At 43.4% G+C, this 24357-nt stretch overlaps 1 protein-coding gene across 1 annotated transcript; it reads left to right on the forward strand.

Moving 5' to 3' along the window:
* Window positions 1-568: 568 nt before the first annotated feature.
* Window positions 569-21114, forward strand: ppp4r2b (protein phosphatase 4, regulatory subunit 2b). The gene is made up of 9 exons (XM_084316769.1): window positions 569-688; window positions 1510-1588; window positions 1984-2154; window positions 5929-6022; window positions 6138-6175; window positions 6440-6514; window positions 6833-6973; window positions 18345-18631; window positions 20416-21114. Exons 1-9 carry the CDS (start codon window positions 652-654, stop codon window positions 20826-20828), a joined length of 1335 nt encoding a protein of 444 aa, XP_084172895.1. The 5' UTR covers window positions 569-651; the 3' UTR covers window positions 20829-21114.
* The last annotated feature ends 3243 nt before the right edge of the window (window positions 21115-24357 follow it).

Raw genomic sequence — 24357 nt, forward strand, 5'->3', positions numbered from 1 at the left:
GTCTGGGAATATGAATGGGGGGCGGGGTATACCGCTGAGTGGATTAGAAATAGGATTGCTTTCATTATGTACAGGTCAGTCCGTTTTCATCAAGCTATATATAGGTCAATGAATCATACATAACAGTGTCTTCATTCATCTCTTCATGCTTTTTATTTCAATTTTTTTTAATTACATTAATTTTGGCCTCCAAAGGGTTCCAGGAAATTATAAGAGTTCAGATTTGGTACTCTCTAATGGACTTTCTTTATCTTTTATTTTGAAGTAACTTGATTATTACAAGGAACACATATTTTGAGACCTAAGCTATTGTCATTTACTTGTTACATTTGTATATCAATTTCAAAATGCTTTGGCCCTTGGCCCTCTAAATGTTTGTGATTCTTCTTTCTGTGTCTTCATTTCAACAGCAAGCAATTTACTAATACATTAGACTAGAATACAAATATATACTTGATAATTAGCAGCTATTATGATCTACATTGACAATGTGGTGGGAAAAGCCAGGTAATAAACATCTCTCTCCCCTGTCTGTCTGTCTACCCAACAGGCAGTGACCTCATGGGCGCCATATTAAAATGCTCCTTCCTCTCACTGGCAGGAGGCACAACCAGCTACCTAGCTAGCCGCCAGTCTGCCTCTAGCAACGACATGATGGAAATGGACTCAATCCAAGAGGCGCTCAAAGGTCGTGTAACTTCTTATTGATATCTCAGTATGTCCGTTGAGACGAGCGAGTTGTGTTCCTTCTCGTACGGTGGTTAATTCTGTCCAAATACGTTGATTGTATTTCGCGAGCAAACGTTACTAAACGTTAGCGTTAGCTTCCTGCTACGTAGCTAAGCTAACTAGCTAGTAGCCGGCGAATGCTAATCTTGCAAGCATTTTTTTCTCTCTCTCACGGAAATGACTAACGTTAGCTATCCAACACACACATTAGCCCACCAGGCTAAGTAACGCTATAGCTAATGTTGGCGTAAATGTTTTTGCTTGGCTGTCTTTATCATGCTTGGCGTTAACGTCACTTAATTTAGTTTAACTGCCTTCACCGTTTAGACACAACGATAACCACTTGTCATTTGGTCAAATTGGCCACTATTGCCAGCTGACGTTATCTTACCCGGGACTTGGGTCAACATTTACTAACGTTAGTCAAGCTAAGTTAACAACTGTTAAAACTAACAACCCATTTGATTGCCTTAATCTAACCAGCTAAAATGAGCAGATAACTTAATTGAAGCTCGCTACTACAACATGTCTTAAGCCAGCCTCATAATGATGTAACACATGGCTATGTTAACGTTATTTAGCCACAGTGTGATGTGTTGAACGATAACCAGGTCGAGTGACTAGCTTAGCCGAGAAGATGTTCTTCTCTGCTGGCATCCCGTCTTGTTTCATAAGATGTATCTTCCTAATTGAGTGAACCGAAGCCCATGAGTGTCTCAGGCTAGACAGGCTATACTCTGTTCTGTTGAGCCTCCTGACAACGACTTCTTTTCTCATCAGAGTTTGATAAAGGGAAGAAGGAGGCCTCTCCTACTCTGGAGCAGTTTCTATGTCACATTGCCAAGACTGGAGAGACCCTGTAAGTTGACCCTCAAGATACTGGCCATTATCGTGCAGTTGTCAAGTAGTGGTAGTAAAAATACAATGGGAAATAAAGTTATGGTTATATAAGGAAGCCTACATACATGTGATGCTTCTTCTGATCACAATTGCGTTTTTGCCGTTTTTCTTGCATACATTCTACAATGTGTAATATAATTGGTTTTATTTATTCTCCTCTAATTGATTTGTGTAAGTAGGTGTTGCTGTATCTGCATTTTCACACATGCAGCTAAAGTGCTTGCCGTTTGTGCCCCTTGCATTTGTCAGTTAACCATAGTTTTCTTTAACCTAAATTCACTGCCATCTCCTGAGCTCTTCTGCAGTTTCAGTTTTGAAGAATGTATTTTTTTCCGTTTGTCATTTCTACTCCAGGGTTCAGTGGTCTCAGTTTAAAAACTACTTCCTCTTCAAACTGGAGAAAGTGATGGATGACTTCAGCGCTTCGGCACCCGAGCAAAGGGTTCCAGCTAATCCCAACGTGGAGTCAATCCCATACGAAGACATGAAGGAGAGGATACTGAAGATAGTGAATGGCTACAATGGGTAGATATCCAGCTACAGCCGTTTTGTTTCTGTATGACAGGCTTAACTGTTTCCCCTCCAGTCATGTGATACTGTCATAAAAGGTCATCATTATGGTGGTTGTTGTCACCACCTTAACTCAATAACGCCATCTACTGGAGAGGCTTTACCAAATGTCCAATATTTTGCATGTTGTGCAGTGATGGGTGACTGCTTGGTGACACCATATTTGACACTCGCACCTTTTTGTATAATTGTGATCATTTGTTTTATTTTCCCCTTTTAAAAGAAGCTTTTAGTCATTATGTTCTGAAGAGGACAGAACAATAGGATTCAGTTTAACAATGGGCTAATTTATGTATCTGTACCAAATGGCTGCCAAATATCCCTGTAATAGAAAATTGACTGCATTTACTTTTATCCAAAAGCACTTTACTACTTATTCCTCACATTCACACATTGACGGCAGAGGCAACCATGGAAGGTGCCAATCTGCTCATTGGGAGCAGTTGGGGGCTTGCTCAAGGACACTTCAATGTGCTGCCGGGAGGAGCCGGAATCGAACCAGGAACCTTCCGATTACCATAAGACCGCTCTACCTCCTGAGCTAGAATGGTACTCAGAGATGCAATACCAATATTAGAGCGCATGTCGACTTGTACACCTGCCCCCCAGTCATCAAGTTCAAGTTCCTTTTATTGCCACACGGCCACTAGGCCAGTGGAATTCATACACCACATAAAAGACACAACGGAACAGTACAGTACAGAAATACACCAACAAAAAAATACACAACGGAACAGTACAGTACGAAAAAATACAAACGTCAGGTGCAACGTAACAAAAAACCAGAGAACATAACAAGCATGGGGTGAAGATTAGGAGGAGTTGAGCAGCTGTATGGCCTTGGGGAAGAAACTGGTTGAACCTCACAGTTCGACTGCCCAGTGACCTGAACCTCCTACCAGAGGGGAGGCGTTAGAATAGGTGGTGAGCTGGGTGCAGAGGGTCACTGATGATTTTGTTTGCACATGTGATGGTATGGTGTTTGTGTATAGAGTCCAGTGTGGGGAGTTTGCAGTTGATAGATAGTCATGAGCATGTAGGAGAATACAAAGCAGACTTATAAATATTATCAGGGTTTCCATTCTCTTGTAATTATCGCTTTTTTACCGGGAAAATCCGGTCATAATGTGTCCGGTGAATTCCCTTTCTTATTAAAATGTTTTAAAATAAATTTGGTTAGCTGTAATGTATGTCCACTAAAAGTGCTTTTTTATGCCACTCGCTCTGAAATCGGGTGTGAAAACGGACCAGTGGAAGTTGGAAGCATTAGACTGGAGAGGAGTGTTGCCACAAAACGTGTGTTGCATTGGAATACAGCTACCATAGCATTATCTAAAAGATGGAAACAATGGTTTGTGTTTGTGCGTTCCCAAATTGTGCCTACAACATTTTGCTTAGAGTTCATAGACTATTGATGCGCTTAGGTCGTGGTTAGCATGGACCCACACACGAGACATCCTGGCTGTACCAAAACACTTTTTCCTCAAGAAATCTGCCGTTCTTAAAACAAGCTGATAAACACCGATCATATTTGACTGGAATTTCTCCCATTTGTCTGGGACATTGAAATCTTCTCGGACATGTGGATCGGCACCAATTTATTTCTAGCGGAAACCCTGATTATGTTGCCTAACTAGCCCTTGTGTCAACCACGCTCACATCCCCACCAAGCAGCGAAAGGAGCCGTAGTCGACTGCCAACATCTTAGTCGAATGCAAAAAATAAATAAATGTTGTATCATTCTTTCCAAAAGAAAAGAGGCCTAGAAGCATGGCTAACCCTAATGGCATGCATACATACCAGAGTCTAACTGCCTAAGAAAACAGCCACAGAGGCACTGAAAGAGGATTTCACCCATCTAATGAACACACTAGAGGGGTCTCAAACTCGCTGCCCACAGGCCAATTGCGGCCTGCTGGATGATATTTTGCGGCCCCCTACTTGCCATCAAAGTTTAGTGTTAGTGCGGCCCGCACGCAACTGTTTGCCGAGCCGTTGCGTTAGAGTTGGACGTTTTATTTATTTTATCACATGTAGGCTACCATAGCGCAGGCTCATGACAGCAACGTTACGTTAGTGACTTGGTTGAAACGTGATTCCAGGAGTGATGCCAAGTAAAGTGGAAGGAAAATGCATCCTCGCTATCTCCTCTGCGAGCAGTGCTCTGCATGTCCTGATGCACTGCCACACTGTCTGCGTCTGTGTACTCGAGTACTCTGCTCTGGTCCAATCACATTCAGCGTCCCGTCAGCGTTTTTTCCCCCACCCACAGTTTGCGAATCAGATGCAGAGTAGGGGAGTAGGGCGGGTTTTAAACAGTCCGAGTCAGAGCAGAGTTGACAGCGCATCTACAGTAGCCTCGCTCCCAGTTTTATCTCTGTGAGATAAATGTAGCCTAGTTTTGCCAGCAGGCAGCCAGCAGAAAAATATGGCATGTTCAAAGATGGTCAGTAAAAGAAAAGTCGACTGCACTTCAAAGGTGAATGGACTGAAACATATGCGTTCATCCTGAGTCCCAGCACCAACCCAATGTGACTAATATGCCAAGAAACGGTAGCTCTTGTGAAGGGTGGCAATTTGAAATGCCACTACGAAACAAAAGTTATTTTAATGCAACCTTTCCTCAAAATTCAGTGCATGGGTGTTGGCTAAACACAAGAAGCCATTCTCTCTCTCTGATGCATACATAATAAAATAATGTATGACTGAAGTGATGGAGACCATGTTTGAAGGCAAACAAAAGCAAATCCCCCTCAGATAGCACAGCAACCAGAATAACTGAAATACTGGCTGGTGATTTGATTAAACAGCTTTGTGATAGAATAAAAAAATGCACAGTGCATTTCCATAGCTGTGGATGAGTCCACTGACACCACTGAGAAGCCCATGTTCTGAAGAACCGTTCATGTTCTGAAATGTTATTGCTAAAGATTGAGAAGATTGGATCAGTTGTACTTTTTTTGGAATACGGTACTTGAAACCCTTTTTTTGTGGAATATTTGATGTGGCCCAGCCTCACCCAGACTCTACCTCCAGCGGCCCCCAGGTAAATTGAGTTTGAGACCCCTGCTAGACTCAGAATCAGTGGACCAATTGCATGCTTTTGCAGAGAACAAGAAGCCTTCCGTCGACTCCTTCAGACATTAAGCACCCCCACAGCCCAAATGGAATGATAAAAATATATATATATTAAAAAAAAAAAAAAAAAAAAAAAAAAAAAATAATAATAGTCGACTATCGGACCATTTGGACCACAAGTCGACTATACAAATCCTTAGTCGGGGACAGCCCTAGCACACACAAGTGATTTCAATACCCCCGCTTGTATTTTGCAAGCTGGTCCAACAATAGTCTTAAAGTGAACTGTCAAAGTGAGAATGACTTGAATAGAATAGAATAATAGAATAGAATAGAATAGATCTTTATTGTTACAGTTGTTACAACGAAATTAAAAATGCAACCCTAGGTGCTAGTAAAATAAGAATAAAAACAGTCCTAAACAGTGTTAAATATAAAAACATAAAAACAGGGTGGGGCGTAAATAACATTAATAAAACAGGGGGGTATAGAATATAAAAATATATAATTGCACTATCTCTTAATGTTGTGGGGGGGTGCAAGGAGACTGTTATTTGTGACCCCATGTGTAAAATGGCAGCCTAATTCTTCCTGCTGGTGTTTGTATAGTAAGTCTGTTTTTGTGGGTTTTCTTTTGTTTTTCTGTCTCAGGATCCCATTTACGATCCAGCGCTTGTGTGAGTTGCTTACAGAGCCCAAGAGGAACTACACGGGAACAGAAAAGTTTCTGCGAGGGGTGGAGAAGGTGGGTACTGAGCAGGACAGCCTTTCTTAATTCTCCTGAAGTAGTTTGACATTATAATACTCCTGAAACACTTGTCGTCTAATTGAAAATATTTGTTTCTTCTTATTTTTCATAGAATGTAATGGTGGTTAGCTCTGTGCATCCAACCTCAGAGTAAGTGTTGTTTCTATGTAGGACTGAATTCATAGAACTGTACTTGCATTCAAAACTCTTGTTAAGGTATGTCATGTGGTTTCAAAGCCCCACCGGGACAATTTTGCTACTATAAAAGACATGAAGATATCACACCATAGTGTAATGTGTAACTCTAAATATTTTATGGATTTTGCCCATATCACCCAGCCCAGTAAAGTAAAAATGCTATTGAATTAGTTTTAATTGCATTCTAATCTTTCTGAACATGTCTCACTTTTGCAGGAAAAATGGATGTAGTGGTGTAAATAGAATGAATGGTGTGATGCTCCCTGGGAATGCAATTGCCTTTACAGACAGGTACCTCTGCAGACAGATTCAGTCCATCACATAATCGGGCTTTTCACACTGTATGCTATTTTAATTAACCTATAGGGTTAACCGTCAAGGGTGTCACACTAGCCAACTCCAAAGTAGGATATCTCTGCCTTTAATCCTGGCTTACTTCTCCCAGCCACGGTCATCCCCTGATAATTTTGTAAAACTAGGGTAAAGTTATAAAGACAAATTGCTTTGGATAATATTTGTTTTAAAATGATTCCCCCCTTTTTCTTTTTAATTTGATTTATTTTACTCATCTTCCTTAATTCTGTCCCCCCTCCCTTTTTTTTCTCTCAGGAAAGTGAATGGCCCAGGAACTCCTCGACCACTGAACCGACCAAAGGTGTCTCTGGCCAGCTCGCTAGCAACAAACGGTCTGCCAGACAGCACAGACGACAAAGAGCCCTCAACGGAGCAAGACGATGACAAAGAGTCCAGGTACGTCTGCAGCACTGAATGTTCAGATGGGAATCACCTGGATCCTCACTGTTTACTGACGGATGGATGGATGGCTCATTGTTTAATGAATGAATGATGGATGGATGGCTCACTGTTTAATGACTGATGGATGGATGGCTCACTGTTTAATGACTGGTAAATGGATGGCTCACTGTTTAATGACTGATGGATGGATGGCTCACTGTTTTGTTTAATGACTGGTGGATGGATGACTCACTGTTTAATGACTGATAGATGTCTCACCATGATTGATGGAAGGATGAATGGCTTATGATGATTTGATGATTGATTGATGGCTTGTGATTTGATGATGGAAGGATGAATAGCTTATGATTTGATGATTGATGGATGGCTTGTGATTTGATGATGATGGAAGTATGATGGATGGCTTGTGATTTGATGATGATGGAAGTATGGATGGCTTATGGAACGGTTCACAAAATCCACGGTTCGGTTCGTATTGCGGTTTTGGGTCACAGTGTTTTGTTCGGTATAGTTTTCTTTTGTTAGATTCCCCAGCTCCGTGGCAAGACTCCTCTTTGGCAGCATCAGGGTTCAGCACCCCGAACACAAGAGATGCGAGCGCGGAGGAAGAGAAACAGCAGTTGGAGCTGCTCGCTCTTCCCTGAGCTTGCGGCGCTGGCTAATGGAATTCCGTTGCCAACGCCCTCGCCGACACCTATTCCCGATGCCATATGCTACGTGTTCCAGCGGTACCTGCTGAGCAGGCCGAGCATACGTGGCTCGCTCAGGGACAGGTGGTGCCCCGCATCACAGGCCTGACCTCCACCTACCTGCCGTTCACGCAGGGGGAGGGTCTGGTCCGGGGCTTAAAGGGCGGTGTGCCGTGGCTTGATAAACCGCTGGCAGCCGTCCTTTACCCGGATATGGTGTGGGAGCCGAAGAAAAAACCAATGCCGAGGGGAAAGTCGGCCTGCCAGCTGCCGATATGGTCCGACCAGGTCTACATCGCCTCGACGCAGAGCCTGGCGGCCACAACCAACATTGCGCAGCTGGTGGCTTTCCAGTCTGGGTTGATGACGCGTGGGGGAGACCTGGGTCCCGACCAGCGTCACATCCTCGCCCAGGCATTGGGGGTGACCCTGCACTTGTCGCAGCTCCAGGCCATAGCTGCGGGGAAGCTCAGAGTGTTGGCCACCCTGATCCAGCGGCACCTGTGGCTGGAACAGGCATCGCTGGACGAGCGGAGGAGACTGCCCTCCTCATGGCCCCCCTCTCCGAGGATGGCCTCTTCGGAGGTGACCTTGGCCTGCAGGGAGATGGAGGAGCAGCTATCGATCGCCATCTGGTAGATCCATATGACCATTGGCTGATGATATATTCCTTTACTGCATACTGAATTCAGCGTCCCAAAAGCTATTCCAGGCCATCGGCTACACGCATAGCTTCAGGCTAACAGGAAAGTCCATTCATTCATAAAAAAAAAAACACCGGTCTGTAACAGGGAACACTGCATTATCGAGACAGTTACGAGAGTGCTGGCCACCCTGATCCAGCGGCACCTGTGGCTGGAACAGGCATCGCTGGACGAGCGGAAGAGACTGCCCCTCCTCCTGGCCCCCCTCTCCGAGGATGGCCTGCAGGGAGATGGAGGAGCAGCGGTCGGTCCTCTGCCACCACTTCCCGGTGTCGGGGACCAGGGAGCATCCCAACCCACGGCGCCGCAAGGCTGCAGCCAGCAGGTCCTGAAGTGCCTCCCGGGGCGCCAGCGCCAACAAGAAGATGCGCCGCAGCCGAGGGGGAGAGCCCGGCCTGGTACCTCCACCTACCCTGCGCTCGGGTGGACAGGTAGGGACCTGCAAGTTCCTGCTGCACCCCCGACCCGTCCCCCCGAGGGGCAAGCGAGGACGCCGCTCGCAGGACTAGGCTTAGGCTGTGCCTGTGTTCCCTTTCCCTCTACCCCTTTTTTCCTCTTCACCTAACGCCCTGTTTCCCCCCCCCCTCCAAAATACTATGTTTGCAAATAAAAAGACCCTCTGTGAGAGTGGCAAGTTTTGTTGAAACAACGTGTTATCATTTCACGAAAATGTGTTTTGTGTATACCTCGTACGGAATAACAATGAGGGCCTGCTGCCTCTTTCTGGTACAGTTAGAATATGGCAGGCGCGGGGCGCTCCAGTAGCACACCACATAGCGCGCTGAGTCGTGAAGCGGTCGTCCCGGCTTCATTTCCCAGTCCCGGCGACCATTTGCCGCATGTCTTCCCTACCTCTCCTCCCGTTCTCCCTCTCTGTCTCTCCCTCTATCGGTCCTGCGTGGCCAGAAAAAGCTGAAAATGCTATAAATAAAAGTAAAAAAAAAAAAAAAAAATGGCGGGCGCCAATTCTTGCTTGTGAAATTGAGCCACTGGGATTCATGTGGACACGTTTTTACACAATGCCCGTGAGTTGGGGCTTGCATGGTTTGGATTCCAACTCGCATTGTCGAGTGGGGTCTCTGCGGGATAAACTGGCTTCTTCCCCTCTCGTGAGAGCAGAATTAGTGACAGTGTTTTTTTTCCCAGGCTCTGTGTATAAATCCTGTGTCAAGGATCCTTGCGAGGACTGGTCTCCCCCCGGTTTACCCAAATAGAGGGGAGAGACTATGGGTTGGGGTTCTTATTGAAATTTGCCCAACGCCGTTCGCAGGTTTTACGAGTCTAGCGCTGTTATCAGGGCCGCGGCTACGAGAGCCTCAGCCAAGCAGAGACCACTTTCTTTTTTCCTTTTCGAACCAGGACAGTCCGTCTGTGTGGCGCCTCCTGTGTTTTTTTTTATTATCAAAACGTGTACCTCCCGTGCCAATAACGTTTTTTTTTAAAGAGGGGTGGCGGCGTTGGGGACCCGGTACTCATCCTGGTCGCGCCGGATCAGTTCAACCCGGTGTCCGCCGGGTCACAGGCGAGTGCTGCTCGTACAATATATTCTGTTAACCCGAAGGGCCTTGGTTTCCCCCCCGGTATGCCAGCTGACCCCACAAGGTTATGAGGCAGAGCCTCCTCTGAGAGCTTCAGAGCCTCCTCCTCAGGGAGTTTTTCGGAGCCTCCCCCTCGGTGAGAGAGCCTCCTCTGGGAGTTTTTCAGAGCCTCCTCCTCAGAGAGAGCCTCTTCACAGAGCCTCCTCCTCAGGGGGTCCTCGCGCCGTACCAGGCGGAGAAGGGCCTTCACCTGTTGTGTCCTCTCCGTGCGCTGGCGGTGTAAAGGGTGGTGTCGCGAGTAAATGCCTGGAGAGGTCTCGATGCCACAGCCTCGTTGACCTCACCAGGTCACTTTGGTCAGGTCCTAGCTCCTGGACTCTGCGGCAGGCCTGCCTTTGAGTGGTCCAGGGGGCTGGGGCCTCCTCCGCTCCCCGCTGCTAAGGCTTTGCTGGCGGAGTCAGGGTTTGGTACCCTGACCTGTTAGATCCTGATCGATCTGGCCAGTATCACGTCTTCGTCTGTTTGGCTCTCCATCCAATTCCTCTGCGTTGTCATTTTAATGGTCCTGACGTCTCCGACACTGGCTGATAAAATCCTTATCTCTCCCCGTTAGTACCATCCGCAAACCAAAACTGTGCAGCCTGCCTCGTTTGCTTTTCATTCTCTGTAGATAACTAGAGATGTTCCGATACCATTTTTCCCTTTCCGATCCGATTCCGATACCTAAGCTTTGGGTATCGGCCGATACCGATATTTATCCGATACCAGTGCATAAAAAAAAAATTATATAAATTATACTTTTTTTTTTTTTTTTTTTTTTTTTCAGATACTGTTATACTGTTTTTTAGTAATAACTAGAACGTATAGTATTTATTCAACAACAGGTGATTGTATAGATTTGTATTAGTATCATTAATCAATGAGTATGGGCTGCAGCACTGCAGATATACCCTACTCCAATGATCCACACGGACATTAAACGGTGTTGCACTCGCTACTCAGTGGCTCTGCAGATATACCCTATTCAGTCTGTAAGCTAGTGGCAGATAGAACGTTCATGTTGTGGTTTTTGATGCAAAATAAATATTCAACATTCTCTTTTGAAACTCCGCCTCAGACTCTTATCCTTTGGCACTTGCTGTACTTTGCTTGCAGGTCTGCAGCCATTATTGCTGGATTATGTGAATAGCACCAACTTTAGACACGGTAACGTTATCAAGCTAAGCTAACTGACCTAGCGCGTCTTCCCGCATTGATAACGTTAGTAATAGTCAGCTAACGCTAGTCCGTAGCTACTTAACTTAAATACAATTCACCGTGGGTGCATTATTGTTGATAGACGGTCACGGACAGTGTTAGGTCCTGGAGAAAGGACAGGCGATCATCTGATTTGATGTAACGTTAAAAGCGGATGTTGTTCCAACTAGCTATCTTTCCAGCTAATGCTATCATAACACCAGCCAAACACAGCCCGATTCCCGTCCGAGCTCCCCGTCACACCGCACTGTCGGGGACAATGGAATTTAAGAAAGTGTATCTGCTGTTAAAATGACACAGCATCACACTTTAAAACATGTTCATTTTATAATCCTCACTCTCCGCAGGACTCGGCAGGAGATAAATTACATCATGGGATCGGAGGCTAGAATTTACGTGTACTCGCCGATACCGATACCAGCGTTTTAGGCAGTATCGGCGGCATTTCCGATACCAGTATCGCTATCGGAACAACTCTATAGATAACACCCTCGATTTTTACCATGGCTCTCTGCTCATATTATTACAGCTGGCATTCTCTCTGTGTCAAACTAGAAATGTTTACGGATGCACTATCTGTTCGTTTTTATTTGGCTTAAAAGATCAAAACAACCGTGTGTGCACAGTGAACTCTCATCTTTCTCCTAAGCCCTGTTTCTCCTACAGCGCTGGTTCGCCTCATGACCGCTCGACTCGACGCTCTCTCCCAGGGCTGGCCGGCCTTGCTAGATCATGATTCTCCCACACACGATGACTGTTGTTCACTGTGAGCCCATTATTGAAAAAGTCTTTTTCCGTTGTTTTAAAACTCTTGCAAATCCGGCTGTCATCGGCAACCAACTGTTAGATCCTGATCAATCTAGCCAGTATCACGTCTTCGTCTGTTTGGCTCCCCATCCAATTCCTCTGCGTTGTGTACTTTTAATGGTCCTGACGTCTCAGATACTGGCTGAATATAATCCATTATCTCTCCCCGTTAGTACGATCCGCAAACCATAATAATTCTCCACCTCCGTAAGAATTCGACACTTCGACAACGTGAAATACCTTATAAGGAGAAGCGTACGCTTATTCAATAAACAGAAACCTCATAATCAGATGTTATCAAATTGTATCGTCCTTGCTATTCAGTCCAATGGTGATCAGGCCTGGTCGTTAGCCAAGACCATCCTCGTGGTAGCCGAAGCTAATGATGATGTGTCATTCTCCCCCCCCCCCCCCCCCCCCTCCGTGATGAGAGGAGAGAGAGTCTCTTCTTGTTTCTTCCCTCTTAGTCTCAGTCAGCTTTTAGTCTGCCCTACCCGGAACCACTGCAGGGCTGTACGCTAAGCTTTTTCACTAGGGGCACACTTGCCCCTAAATGAGAAATTTAGGGGCAAAGAATATTTTTTAGGGGCACATTTTTAAATAACTATTTTACCATTATAGTAGGGCTGGGCGATATGGCCTCTAAATGATATCGCGATATTTTGACATTTCCTCTAAAGCACTTAAAAATGCTTGATTGAACCCTTTGATGCATACAGTCACGCCAATATGATGATTATAATAAGTCCCTGCAACATATGTTTGCATTATTAAACCATGAAGATGCTTTAAAAAATAATTTAATGAAAATGTACTAAGAGTAGTCTACTGACACACTAATAAAAAAAATTATTTACATCTAAGACAATTTATATAAAAACTCTTGGGTGCCTTTTACACAGTACTGTGTTTTCTATCCACTTTAGCCAAACACACACACATATATACACACACACACACACACACACACACACACACACACATATATATACACGCACTACTGTGAGAAAATAATAATCACACAGACTTAATGATTTTAGAATATTTCAGATAATGAAATTAAATGTTTATCATCAACTATCCAGTTAGTATTTATACTGTGTGTAACATTTGGCTACTTTAAATCATTGAATGTAGAGAGAGAGAGAGAGAGAGAGCCTTCGGGTTTTGATCGTCTAAGCTGCCGTAGGTGATGACGTCACACTCGAATGTAAACAGGAAGAGATGGAGACACACGGAGATGGGAATTGAATGATATACAGAAACGAATAACCAATAAATATGAAGTTATGTTTAAACTTCTGTTGTCAAGCGTTGTCAATATAACCCACCCCCTTTCCTCACGAATGGAACTAGTCTTGTGGAGTCCGCTTTGACCGTTTTCCAGGGTTAGCAGAGATCGCTAGTTAGCTTAGCATAATCCTAATGGAGACCTTGGTTAGAAGCTACCGTTAGCTCATTGCTCGTGTCAATTAAATTGCATGTTATTAAAGGTCCGCGCTGGTCTGTCTAATGAAATTACAACCGCAACATTATATTGCACTGTACAGCCCTGGTTGTAGGCTAATGTTTTACTACAATTTGTATGGATTAATTTAGGAGTGAAATGCGAATGAAGGGTTGAAATCACCACTCGCAAGCTTGCCCCCAGATATTATTTTAAACTCGCACGGACCAAATTAGGGGGCAATTTGCGATCATATCATCGCAGTGTACAGGCCTGCACTGTCAGCTTTATAGGATCTTCGTCATAGAAACGATAGCCCCGCCCCTCTTCTGGTTGTCAGGCGACGCGCTGTCATGACAACCGCGTTTAACCTTTACACACATTTCAAAACGTTTCATTCACTGTTGCATTAAAGAGGTCACCCCTCTCCCTCGCTCTGTACCGCTCCGTTATCTTTGTTCTTACAAGGAATTCAAAACAAACACCCTCGCTGACGCGGCCTGTGCCTGTGAAACCACTGGTTCCACCACCGTCAATATCATCCCGTGATGATAATGATATTACCCTCTTAAAGCGTCTCTTTATATCAGTTTATAACCAAATATACATTGAGAAAACCACCATTTTCTCCCACGAGACGCCTCTGGGCAGAGTCTGGGTTTAATGACCCCAACCCCACAAGGTGTGTGAGCGGTAACACAAGCTTATGCTTTGCGTACGTCCCTTGTAGCGAGCGGTGTAGACGCGGGTCCTTTTTTCCCACGGTCTACTCACCTTGTGCGTCTTTTGGGTGCTGTCACCTTTTTTCGCACAGTCTGTGTCCTGTCCCCCCACCCCTCACTAGGAAGGCCAATGTTCTGATGGTTGTTAAGGGGACCTCAGCGGGTACATTTGTCGGGCTCTCCGTGTCCTGCTCCGCTCCTGTGTCCCAGCAGAGCAGAACGTGAAGCAAGAACGAAATGTAATGAAGGTTATCCTATAACCCTAGTTACATGAGTTCTTGTGAGCGTTCTGCTCTCACTCACTGAGGACTAGATGGATGGATTGTGATTTGATGAAGGATGGCTTGTGATTTGATGATGGATGGACGGTAGGGCTGAGCCCAAACGTTCGAACCTTCGTTCGTTACGTTGGCATTCCAATTCTAAATCAACATTAGAATTTTTTATTTATTAAAAAAAAATTAGTGCTGTCAGGCGATTAAAAAAATTAATCTAATTAATTACAGGATTTGTAATTAATTAATCTAATTAATCGCATTTTAATCGCATAACCATTTTATGCCTGATATTCTATATTCTATAATCATATTTCAAATTGCATGTGTCCGGATGGCAGAATTCAGTACTGTATCTACAAAACCTTCATCTTCCATCTATTAATTTGCTTAGATTTTTCAGGTCTGGTCAATTTGAGCATAGTGTTATTCAGTCAAAGATAATTTTTTTTTTTTATTGATATTCTCATTTGGTTCATTACAATTTACTCAAGCCTAGTAACAGACACAGTATTTCTGACACTGGGAATACATTCCCTGAGATCCATAGATGTCCCTAGAATCAGATACCAAGAACATGCAAATGGACCATATAGAAAAAAAGTCTGTAATGTGTATTCTACGTTCTTATGGAATGAATGAGATAAAAAAAAATGTTATTTAAAAAAAAAAAAAAAAAAAAAAAAAAAACTTTTTTTTGTAATTAATTTTGAGTTAATTTTCATAACGCGATAATTTGCTGTGTAATTAATTAATCTAATTAACGCGATAAACTGACAGCCCTAAAAAAAATATATATATATTATTCATTCTGTTTAAACCAATGGGTTTTTTCTTCACATTTGCAGATAAAGATTAGGCTACACTAATATTATAGTATTAAAACTGAGTTATATTCATTAAAGAAAGTTGATTTAGTTGGGCTCGGGCTTCTCCCTGGGCTAGGTCTGGGGCTGGGAAGTTCATTTAATAATTTTTTTTTAATTTAATCAGATTAATCACTATGTATTCTTAAAAAATTTTTTATAAAAAATGAAGGTTCGAACGTCTGCTAGAAAAACCCTGACGAAGTTCGAATCCCAAAAACAGGCTTCGGGGACAGTCTTAATGGACGGCTTATGATTTGATGATTGATGGATGGACATTTTATGATTTGATGAAGGATGGATGGCTTATGATTTGATGATGGATGGACGGCTTTTGATTTGATGATAGATCGACGGCTTATGATTTGATGATTGATGTATGGACAGCCCTTATGATTTGATGATGGAAGGATGGATGGATTGTGATTTGATGGATAGATGGCTTATGATTTGATGATGGATGGATGGCATATGATTTGATGATGGATGGACGGCTTATGATTTGATGATGGAAGGATGGACAGCCCTTATGATTTGATGAAGGATGGACGGCTCACTAATACGGTCAGGGTGACTCATTGACGTTGTCTATACTCATAACTGACATTTTCTCTAGTCTAGAAAATTATTTCAACATCACTGAAGCATTAAAACAAGATGTCCCAGAACGATGAGCTAATACCTCAGAGCTATCGGGCCTGAGAAATAAGAACGCGTTGCAATAGATATGAAAATACTTGACTATGTTCAATAGTAAATACATTTTGTAAGATGTTGTCATACTGTCAAGGGGTGGACGGTATATGGTATAAACTGTATGAATTTGCGCTACGGTATGGATTTTGACTATACCTTGTGACCGGTAGAGCAACTCTAAAGTAGCAATGACGTAACCACAGTGTGGAGCACAGAGGCTTTGCATAGTGGGTGTGTCAACGCGCAATTGTCATTTCATAATAGACACGGAACAGAGCGGACCTTCAATTCTAGAAGCAAACGAGCTCTTCAGCCCTGTGTTGCACACAGCTGTGTGACAACGTCTTCTCTCGCGAGTCGCACAGTTTCTATGTGTAATGTAAACTCTGCGACGGATCCAATGGTCTAACATGCTTTGCATCCTCGCCATTCTGGAATGCCCACGTCGCGCTAAAATCTTAAGTAATGTTAACTGTTGATGTAGCCTCAGAAAGCTAACGTTAGATCCACTCCTAGCAGCCTGTTGATGTAGCCTCAGCAAGCTGACGTTGGCTACTCCTAGCACTGCAGCTCTCTCTCTCACTCTCTCTGCTAACAATCCTGATTTGATTCTTGAACCTATTTCATTCCAATGGAATATATTGATGGACATTAGCTATAGGTCAGCAGCTGTAACAGAATATTTTTATTATGTTTCAACAACGACAAAAAAAAGCCAGCGGTGGACCGACATAACAAACGCTGTCACTGTTTACTTGTGTAAGGACATGGTTCCTTTTCAAACTGTCGATAGAAAGGGCTTTAAAGACATGGTCAAAACACGATCCAAGATATGCATTACCTGCCAGCAGACACTTGTGCAAAATAAATTTTCTTAAAATACCTCTGTACTATGTGAAATATGTCCTAGTAATAAAAGAGTATAGTAATAGCTGCCATAACAGTGTTTTACCCCTTCAGAAGCATTTATATAGATATTTTAAGGTAAGTTAATATACCGTGATATATACTGTTACCGTCTATACTTCAAATTATACCGTGATATACATTTTAGACCATACCGTCCAGCCCCCACAGTACACCTCTATAATATAGCAAGAATGTTACAGCCTGAGCCTACATGTTCATTTTATTCTAATTTGGATTATATTAGATTCGAACATCTACATGTGATATTTCTCTTTTATAATATGTTAGCCTACGAGAGAGAAGTTGAGGAGAATCAACCCGCAATTAAAACGCACTACTAGCTGTATTTCAAGTAAGAAACTGAACAGAAGAAGATGGGAAGATAAGGCCCTGTGGTATCTAAAATGGTATTTAATATTGATATTTTTCAAGGTAGTTAATGGAAATTAAGATATTCCAGTATCATAACATACATATAATAATAAATTAGTCGCTATATTAATCGTTGTTATAGTAACAAACGAAGGTCCGAACGTTTGGGCTAAGCCCTACTCACGATTTGATGATGGATGGCTCATAATTTAGTTCTGGATTGGTTGGTAGATGCATTCATTCATTAGGGCTGTGTTTCCTTTATCAACCAATTCTTGGTGCATCACAATTAGGGCTGCACGATTTTGGGAATTAATCTAATTGCGATTTTTCTGACTAATTTTGCTATTGTGATTAAATTTGCGATTAAGCCCCACAGAGGTTTATTGTAAAATGCGGCTTGCATCTGGCCTACGCGGTGGGTCTTTTCAGGACACCGAGCTGTAAATGTTTCTTTTTACCTGGGAATCGATACCGGTACCCAACGGTACCTTTTTTTCCTGTACTTTACTCTCCCTCTCTGAAGTCTAAACTTCACAACACACAATCTAAAACCCCTTACCTCCCTCTCCCAAACCGATCTTGTATCTCAATGGGACTTCCTGGTTAAATAAATCAAAAATTAAAAAGAAGTAAAATGAGAAATATAATTGCGTTTTTTTTTATTTTTATATAATTGCATCGTTCCAAATCGCGGTTTCGATTTAAAATCTATTAATCGTGCAGCCCTAATCACAATCTCTGTTTCAATCCCATTCAGTGATTTCCCTTCTACACCAGTTCACTAGTGTACAGTATCTTTAAGTATAGTTGTTGCACTTTGTGAATAAAAACAATCAAATACTGAATTTACTTCAGTTACTGTTATGAGGGTTTAAATTCGCCTGGAGAATAAACGCATCCAAAGACCCAGTAAACTGGACTTTGAAAATCGATTATTTAAATTGATGCAGAATCGGCGAAAGCTAGAATTGGATTTTAGTTATTTCCCCCACTGCTATCGCCCAGGCTCTCTGGTCCAACGGTGATGAATGATTAATCAAACCAATGTTCTCTCCCTCCACCCCCTGGTTCTGTTTCCAGCGAGGTGTCTGCGTCGGGTGGAGCAGGTGCGCTGGGGAGCTCCGTGAAAAACAAACACCACGAGGAGGAGGACATGGAGGCCGAGCAGCACGAAGTGAAGAAACTCAAGTTCGACGATGAGGATGACGAAGAGGAGGAGGAGGACGAGGATGAGCAGGAGGGGGACGCGCTCAGACCCTCGCATGGCGAATGCCTGTCGGAGGAGGCCGAGGCTATGGTGCAGGAGAAGGAGAACGACGAAGAGGAGAACGAGGCTGCCAGCAGCACTGGAATCTGTGAAGACCAAGGTCAGGGCGGGTCGCTGCTTCATTTTACACTGATTAGCTATGAAAAGAAATACAGTTCAGTTTAGGGCTGGCTGGAATAGTTTGAAGCTGCCAAAATCACTATTTGAATGCTTTTTGTTTACCACTCCCAAAGAGTTGCCTACATTAGCACAATAATGTAATAATTATAGAAATGATAGTGCAATTCTTTTTTTGAAAATTGGTTCTTCTCAGACAAGGACATATAGTCGCTCTGTCAACATGTTTGTAATGTTTTTCTTTGATTGTGATTGGTTGTTGTTGTACATTAATTAATTTGAATTAAAGGGGCACAGAATTAAGTGGAGGAATACCGCAAAGTATTGGGACATTTTCAGTTTGTTGCTCAGCCCTTGTACAACACTGTATGCAACTCAACCACCTGTATGTTCTTTAATTTTCTTTGAAAGCTGAGAACCAAACATAAGTCGAACAATATGAGAATGATTGCCATGTCTGTTTGCTTGTTAAAGAGAAATTGTGTGGCAGCTTTGGGAAGCATCAGCCATGAGCAGCCTTGACTTTGGTGCTGCAGCTAGACATCCGTTACATAATTGTTTCTTTCAATTAATTGTTGCCATTAACCCATTCAAAATCCAAGCATTCCACACTGAATTAACTATTCACTGAAAAATTATAAGCACATCTAAGGTAAGCACTAGATTTAAAATAAGCACATCTAAGGTAAGCACTAGATTTAAAATAGGCACATCTAAGGTAAGCACTAGATGTGAAGAGGTCCTTCTGCATTGCTGAATGTGGGGAAACTCAAATGATACAGATGTTGATCTTGAACCATTACTTGATTGTGGCAGTTGCCCCTCCACACACCACCTAATTGGCTTTCTACAGGGCTCTCCGACACAGGCAGATGGTGTAAACAGCAGCAGACTAGTTTATTGAAGAGGTGGCAAGATGGTAGAAGCCAAGAGCAGATGGAAACATGTCATGCCAGAAGCTCTCTGTGTGAGGATGGGTGATTAACCTGTGCACATCTGATTGCTCTGATGCACAACCGGTGCACAGCCACACCTCCTCCCAATTAACTAGATCTAAGACTGGTGTGATTGCTTAAATCACAATTGATAAATCCAGTAACTATTAGTCGACTGGAGCATTTGGGAGTTAAGTGCCTTGCTCAAGGACACTTCAGCCATTGCTATTGAGGGGCAGGAGAGTGTTATTCGTTTACTTTCCCTTCCATAGTTTTCCTGCCGGTCTGGGGGATCGAACCGGCGACTTTTAGGCCACCGCTGCCCCAACCCCTGAGGACAGCCCCACCTCATTTAGGCTGGGTGCACCCAATGGAGTGGCCGCTTTGTCGGGTGTGTGGAGGTGGCTGGTTGTCTGCGAGTGTGTGGATAAAATATTTAAACTTGACAGGCAACCTGAGGTTTCCCTCATTTACAGTCACGTTGAGTGTACATACAGAAATTAGCTAATAACTGACATTTTCTCTCAGGTCAACAAGGCGAGACAAAAGTAAGGACTTTTAAACTCCACAAGAGAAGGGAGAATCTCAAGCCAGTTACAAAAACGGGTTCCACAATTCCATTCCAATAATGCAGTATAAGGAGGTAGTTTACTAATAAATAAGGGCCTTAAAGATTAACAAATACCAGTGTTGTTGCGCCTCTCCGTCAGTACCCTATATGTATTGTAGTGTATGACCCGTTTTATATATATATTTGATATGTAAATTAAATCAAACTACTCTCGGGCAACTCAACCAGTTCAATAACTCCTTTCTCCTCGTCCCCAAACAGAGCCAACTAGCACACAGGCCGAGGTGTCTGCAGGCCCGGGCCAGGCGGAGGACAACGAGGAGGACGAGGAGCAGGCAGAGAGAGAGGTCCCGAGCGGCTCCCAGGAGGAGGGCAACGACATGGACCAGTCAGAACAACAGGCCCCCACCGGGACCCTGGAGAGCCCCGAGACCAGCCGGGACAGTGAGGAGAGCGCCAGTGACCCCGTCAGCAGCAGCAGCAGCAGTACCAGTAGCAGTGGAAGCAGCAGCCACGGCAGCAGCAGTAGCAGCAGTGAGGAGAGCGCAGCGGTGTCCAGAGAAGACTCTGCCCCGGCACCCTCCAGCAGTACACCGGAGCCCCCCACAGAGAGCGCCGGGGAGAGCGCCAGTTCGAACACTGGGACCAGTGAGGAGCCCATGGAACAGGACTAGACTGAAGGCCTCCGCAGCCATCTGTGACCACAACAAGACACCTTGTCCTCAGAATCCAGCTTGACCGTCGCAAGGGGGACGAGGGATTACCTGCACCTCGTACTTAATGATAAAACGCCTTGTCTCGCTTCTGGACACTCCTCCAAACCGGCTACCTGGCATTGATGTGGGCATACCATTATATTTTCAATTGAAGTTTTTTTTTTTTTTCTTTTTTACTGGAATATTTTTTATTATTACCCTTTAATTTTATTGTTTTAAGTTTTCCCTGAAGGCTTGTGTGTGTCTCCAAAGGGGGGTTATTCCAGCCTTGATTAAACCTGGGGGGGGGGGTAGGGGTTAAGAGATGGTGTATTTTGAAGATGCTGTTTAGGATGCTGTGGTTTTCTCTGCACCTGGACAGGGGTGATGATGGAGGCCTGTATCTGGTTCTCTCTGTCTCTCCACCTGGGCAGGGGAGATGGTAGAGGCCTGTGTATCTGGTTCTCTCTGTCTCTCCACCTGGGCAGGGGAGATGTAGAGGCCTGTGTATCTGGTTCTCTCTGTCTCTCCACCTGGGCAGGGGAGATGGTAGAGGCCTGTGTATCTGGTTCTCTCTGTCTCTCCACCTGGGCAGGGGAGATGTAGAGGCCTGTGTTTCTGGTTCTGTCCACCTGGACAAGAGATGGTAGAGGCCTGTGTATCTGGTTCTGTCTCTCCACCTGGGCAGGGGAGATAGTAGTAGAGGCCTGTGTTTATGGTTCTCTCCACCTGGACAGGGGAGAGGAGGCCTGTGTTTATGGTTCTGTCCCATGTGGACAGGGGAGATGGGGCCTGTGTTTATGGTTCTGTCCACCTGGACAGGGGAGATGAGGCCTGTGTTTATGGTTCTGTCCACCTGGACAAGAGATGGTAGAGGCCTGTGTATCTGGTTCTGTCTACCTGAACAGGGGAGATGGTAGAGGCCTGTGTATCTGGTTCTGTCTACCTGAACAGGGGAGATGGTAGAGGCCTGTGTATCTGGTTCTCTCTGTCTGTCTACCTGAACAGGGGAGATGGTAGAGGCCTGTGTTTATGGTTCTGTCCACCTGGACAAGAGATAGTAGAGGCCTGTGTTTCTGGTTCTGTCCATCTGAACAGGGGAGATGATAGAGGCCTGTGTTTCGTACCCACTTCAGCCTCATGTTTTCAGTGGCTTATCGACTCCACACCACCAGGGTCAGAACAATGCCAGACCAGCCACTCGTTACTAATGTGCTCATCCCAGAGATGAATAGGCTGCTAGCATCATTTCTGTTTTTTTTTGACTGAAGCACACACCTAGAGCATTGAACCCCCAACCCCACCGCCACCACTATGGGTTTGCTCAACTGCCACCTGACTGGAGAAAATACGTCTTTTCCCCCTTTTCTTTTTAAACTACATTGATGTAGTTTTTCTTCTCTCTCCATTGTGTACTTTATACTCTTTGCTATGATACACTACCACCCCCCCCCCCTCCTTACCCACTGAAGAATACTATGAAATGCTACCTTTACCTTTTAGTTAGAGGCGTCCTGAAATGTAAGATTATATCTTTTTGGATGCATTGAACCACCATAATTTATATGATCATTTCAACTAGAGCCGGGCGATAATTCAATATGATAATTTATGGTCTCTCACAGTGGGATCATATCGTGGTTGAAATCAGATATTGTGATACACAATTCTGTTGTCTGAATTGATGATAACAAGCACATATTGGTCACAAAATTTTATCTGAAATATTCGAGGGAATGTTGTTTAGAAAATTACAGTTTTGGGGTTTTTATGTCACATTTTACATTACCACACAGTTCAATGAGATTAACACCCAACTGGATTGCATAACCGGTTAATTTTTTTGCGTACGTTGCCGATATGATATATCGAGAAAAGGTTGTTATGATTATCGTGATATTGATTTCTTCCATATCGCCCCGGCCCTAATTTCAACTCGAATGACTTCAAGTTCTTATGGAGTTTTTTTTCTTTTTATTATTATTTTTTTCCTTTTTCTTTTTTCCCCCTGTCTGCCAGTTCTAGTTTCCAAAACCAGCTGTAAGTACAAAGATGACTTCCGCTTTCTTTGTATTGTGATGTCACCTAAGTTGTTTCACTGGCAGGTATCCAGGGCAGTTAACAGGATGAACAGTTCTACTACACCCGTTTTCTGCAGCTGTACTTTTTGATATTTAGAATTTTAAATTTCTGTAAAGTAGATTTTTGTAGATTGTAATACGGTATATGTTCACTGCCTTTGTGAAAAACCATATATAATTGTATAATTTCTGTGTTGACTCTGAATGCTTTTTGCTTTCAATGCGGTATTCAGATAAAGCAATAAATGTTAACATTTTTATGCGTGTGGTGGTCTTGCTTGCTTGCCCACAAGGCGTCCTAGAGTATTTTCTGTACTGGTGTGAAAGGCTACTCTGCCTATGTTCTGAATGTCCTTCCCCTATCAGATTACGCTACGACGGTCATTTCATGTATGGACGAGGAGACCTAATAATGATGATCTAGCGTTGATTTCAGGATGATTAGATAATCAGCTGAGAAATTACAACGTGATGACTGGATTACAGTAAAATGCCTTTTTCTCATATTTTTCCTGGAATTACTGAAAAACACCCAAACCATACTCTATTCAAAATGGTATAAAACTAAAATGTACGGATGAAAAAACAATCCGTCTAGGGCATGTTGACTAGAAGCAACTCACTGAGACTCGACAGCGTTATTAGACCCATAGATATAATATAAGATATATTTTAAGCACTTTCAAATGTCAGTCTAAAACTATATCCATTGAATAAAGACCTGGCGATGAATGGGGTATCGGCGCTCCCTGCTGCTGGCGGTCAATGTGTTAAAGAGGCACTTGACCAAAAAACAATGATTTATTTGGCACATAATCTTACACACATCCTTAAACATTAATTTAGTTTGACGATTGAGAATAATTGAGTTTAAATATGGCCACCACCAGTGATGGCATCGGAGACATTGAAATCTTGCAGCTCAATGAAATTACAAGGTAGCAGTAATTAATATAATTAACTTTCAATGCCCCCAATGACATCACTGGTTGCCATATTCAAACTGGTTTACTCTCAATAACTAACTATATTAATGTGAGATTATGTGCAAAATAAATACATTGTTTATTGGTGTAGTGCCACTTACATTTACATTTAGCTGACGCTTTTATCCTAAGCGACTTACAAGTTCTGTACGACAGGTCATCAGGAAGGATACAACTCTATCAGCTGAGTAACAATATTCATCAAAATGTTGCGTGTTACAGTGTAGTTTAGTTTATTAGGACAAGTGCATGACAGAGGTTAGTTAGGGTTCGATTTTTTTTAATCATTTTATTTCAGATAATGGTTGAAGAAGTGCGTCTTTAGTCGACGGCGAAAGATTGGACGGGATTCGGCTGTCCTAACTGGGGTGGGTAGGTAGTTCATTTCACCATTGTGGGGCAAGGACAGAATAGGCGGCTTCTCTTTGATGACCCTCCTGG

The sequence above is a fragment of the Notolepis coatsorum genome (assembly GCF_963971535.1).
Source record: "Notolepis coatsorum genome assembly, chromosome: 6".
NCBI classification, from domain to species: domain Eukaryota; kingdom Metazoa; phylum Chordata; class Actinopteri; order Aulopiformes; family Paralepididae; genus Notolepis; species Notolepis coatsorum.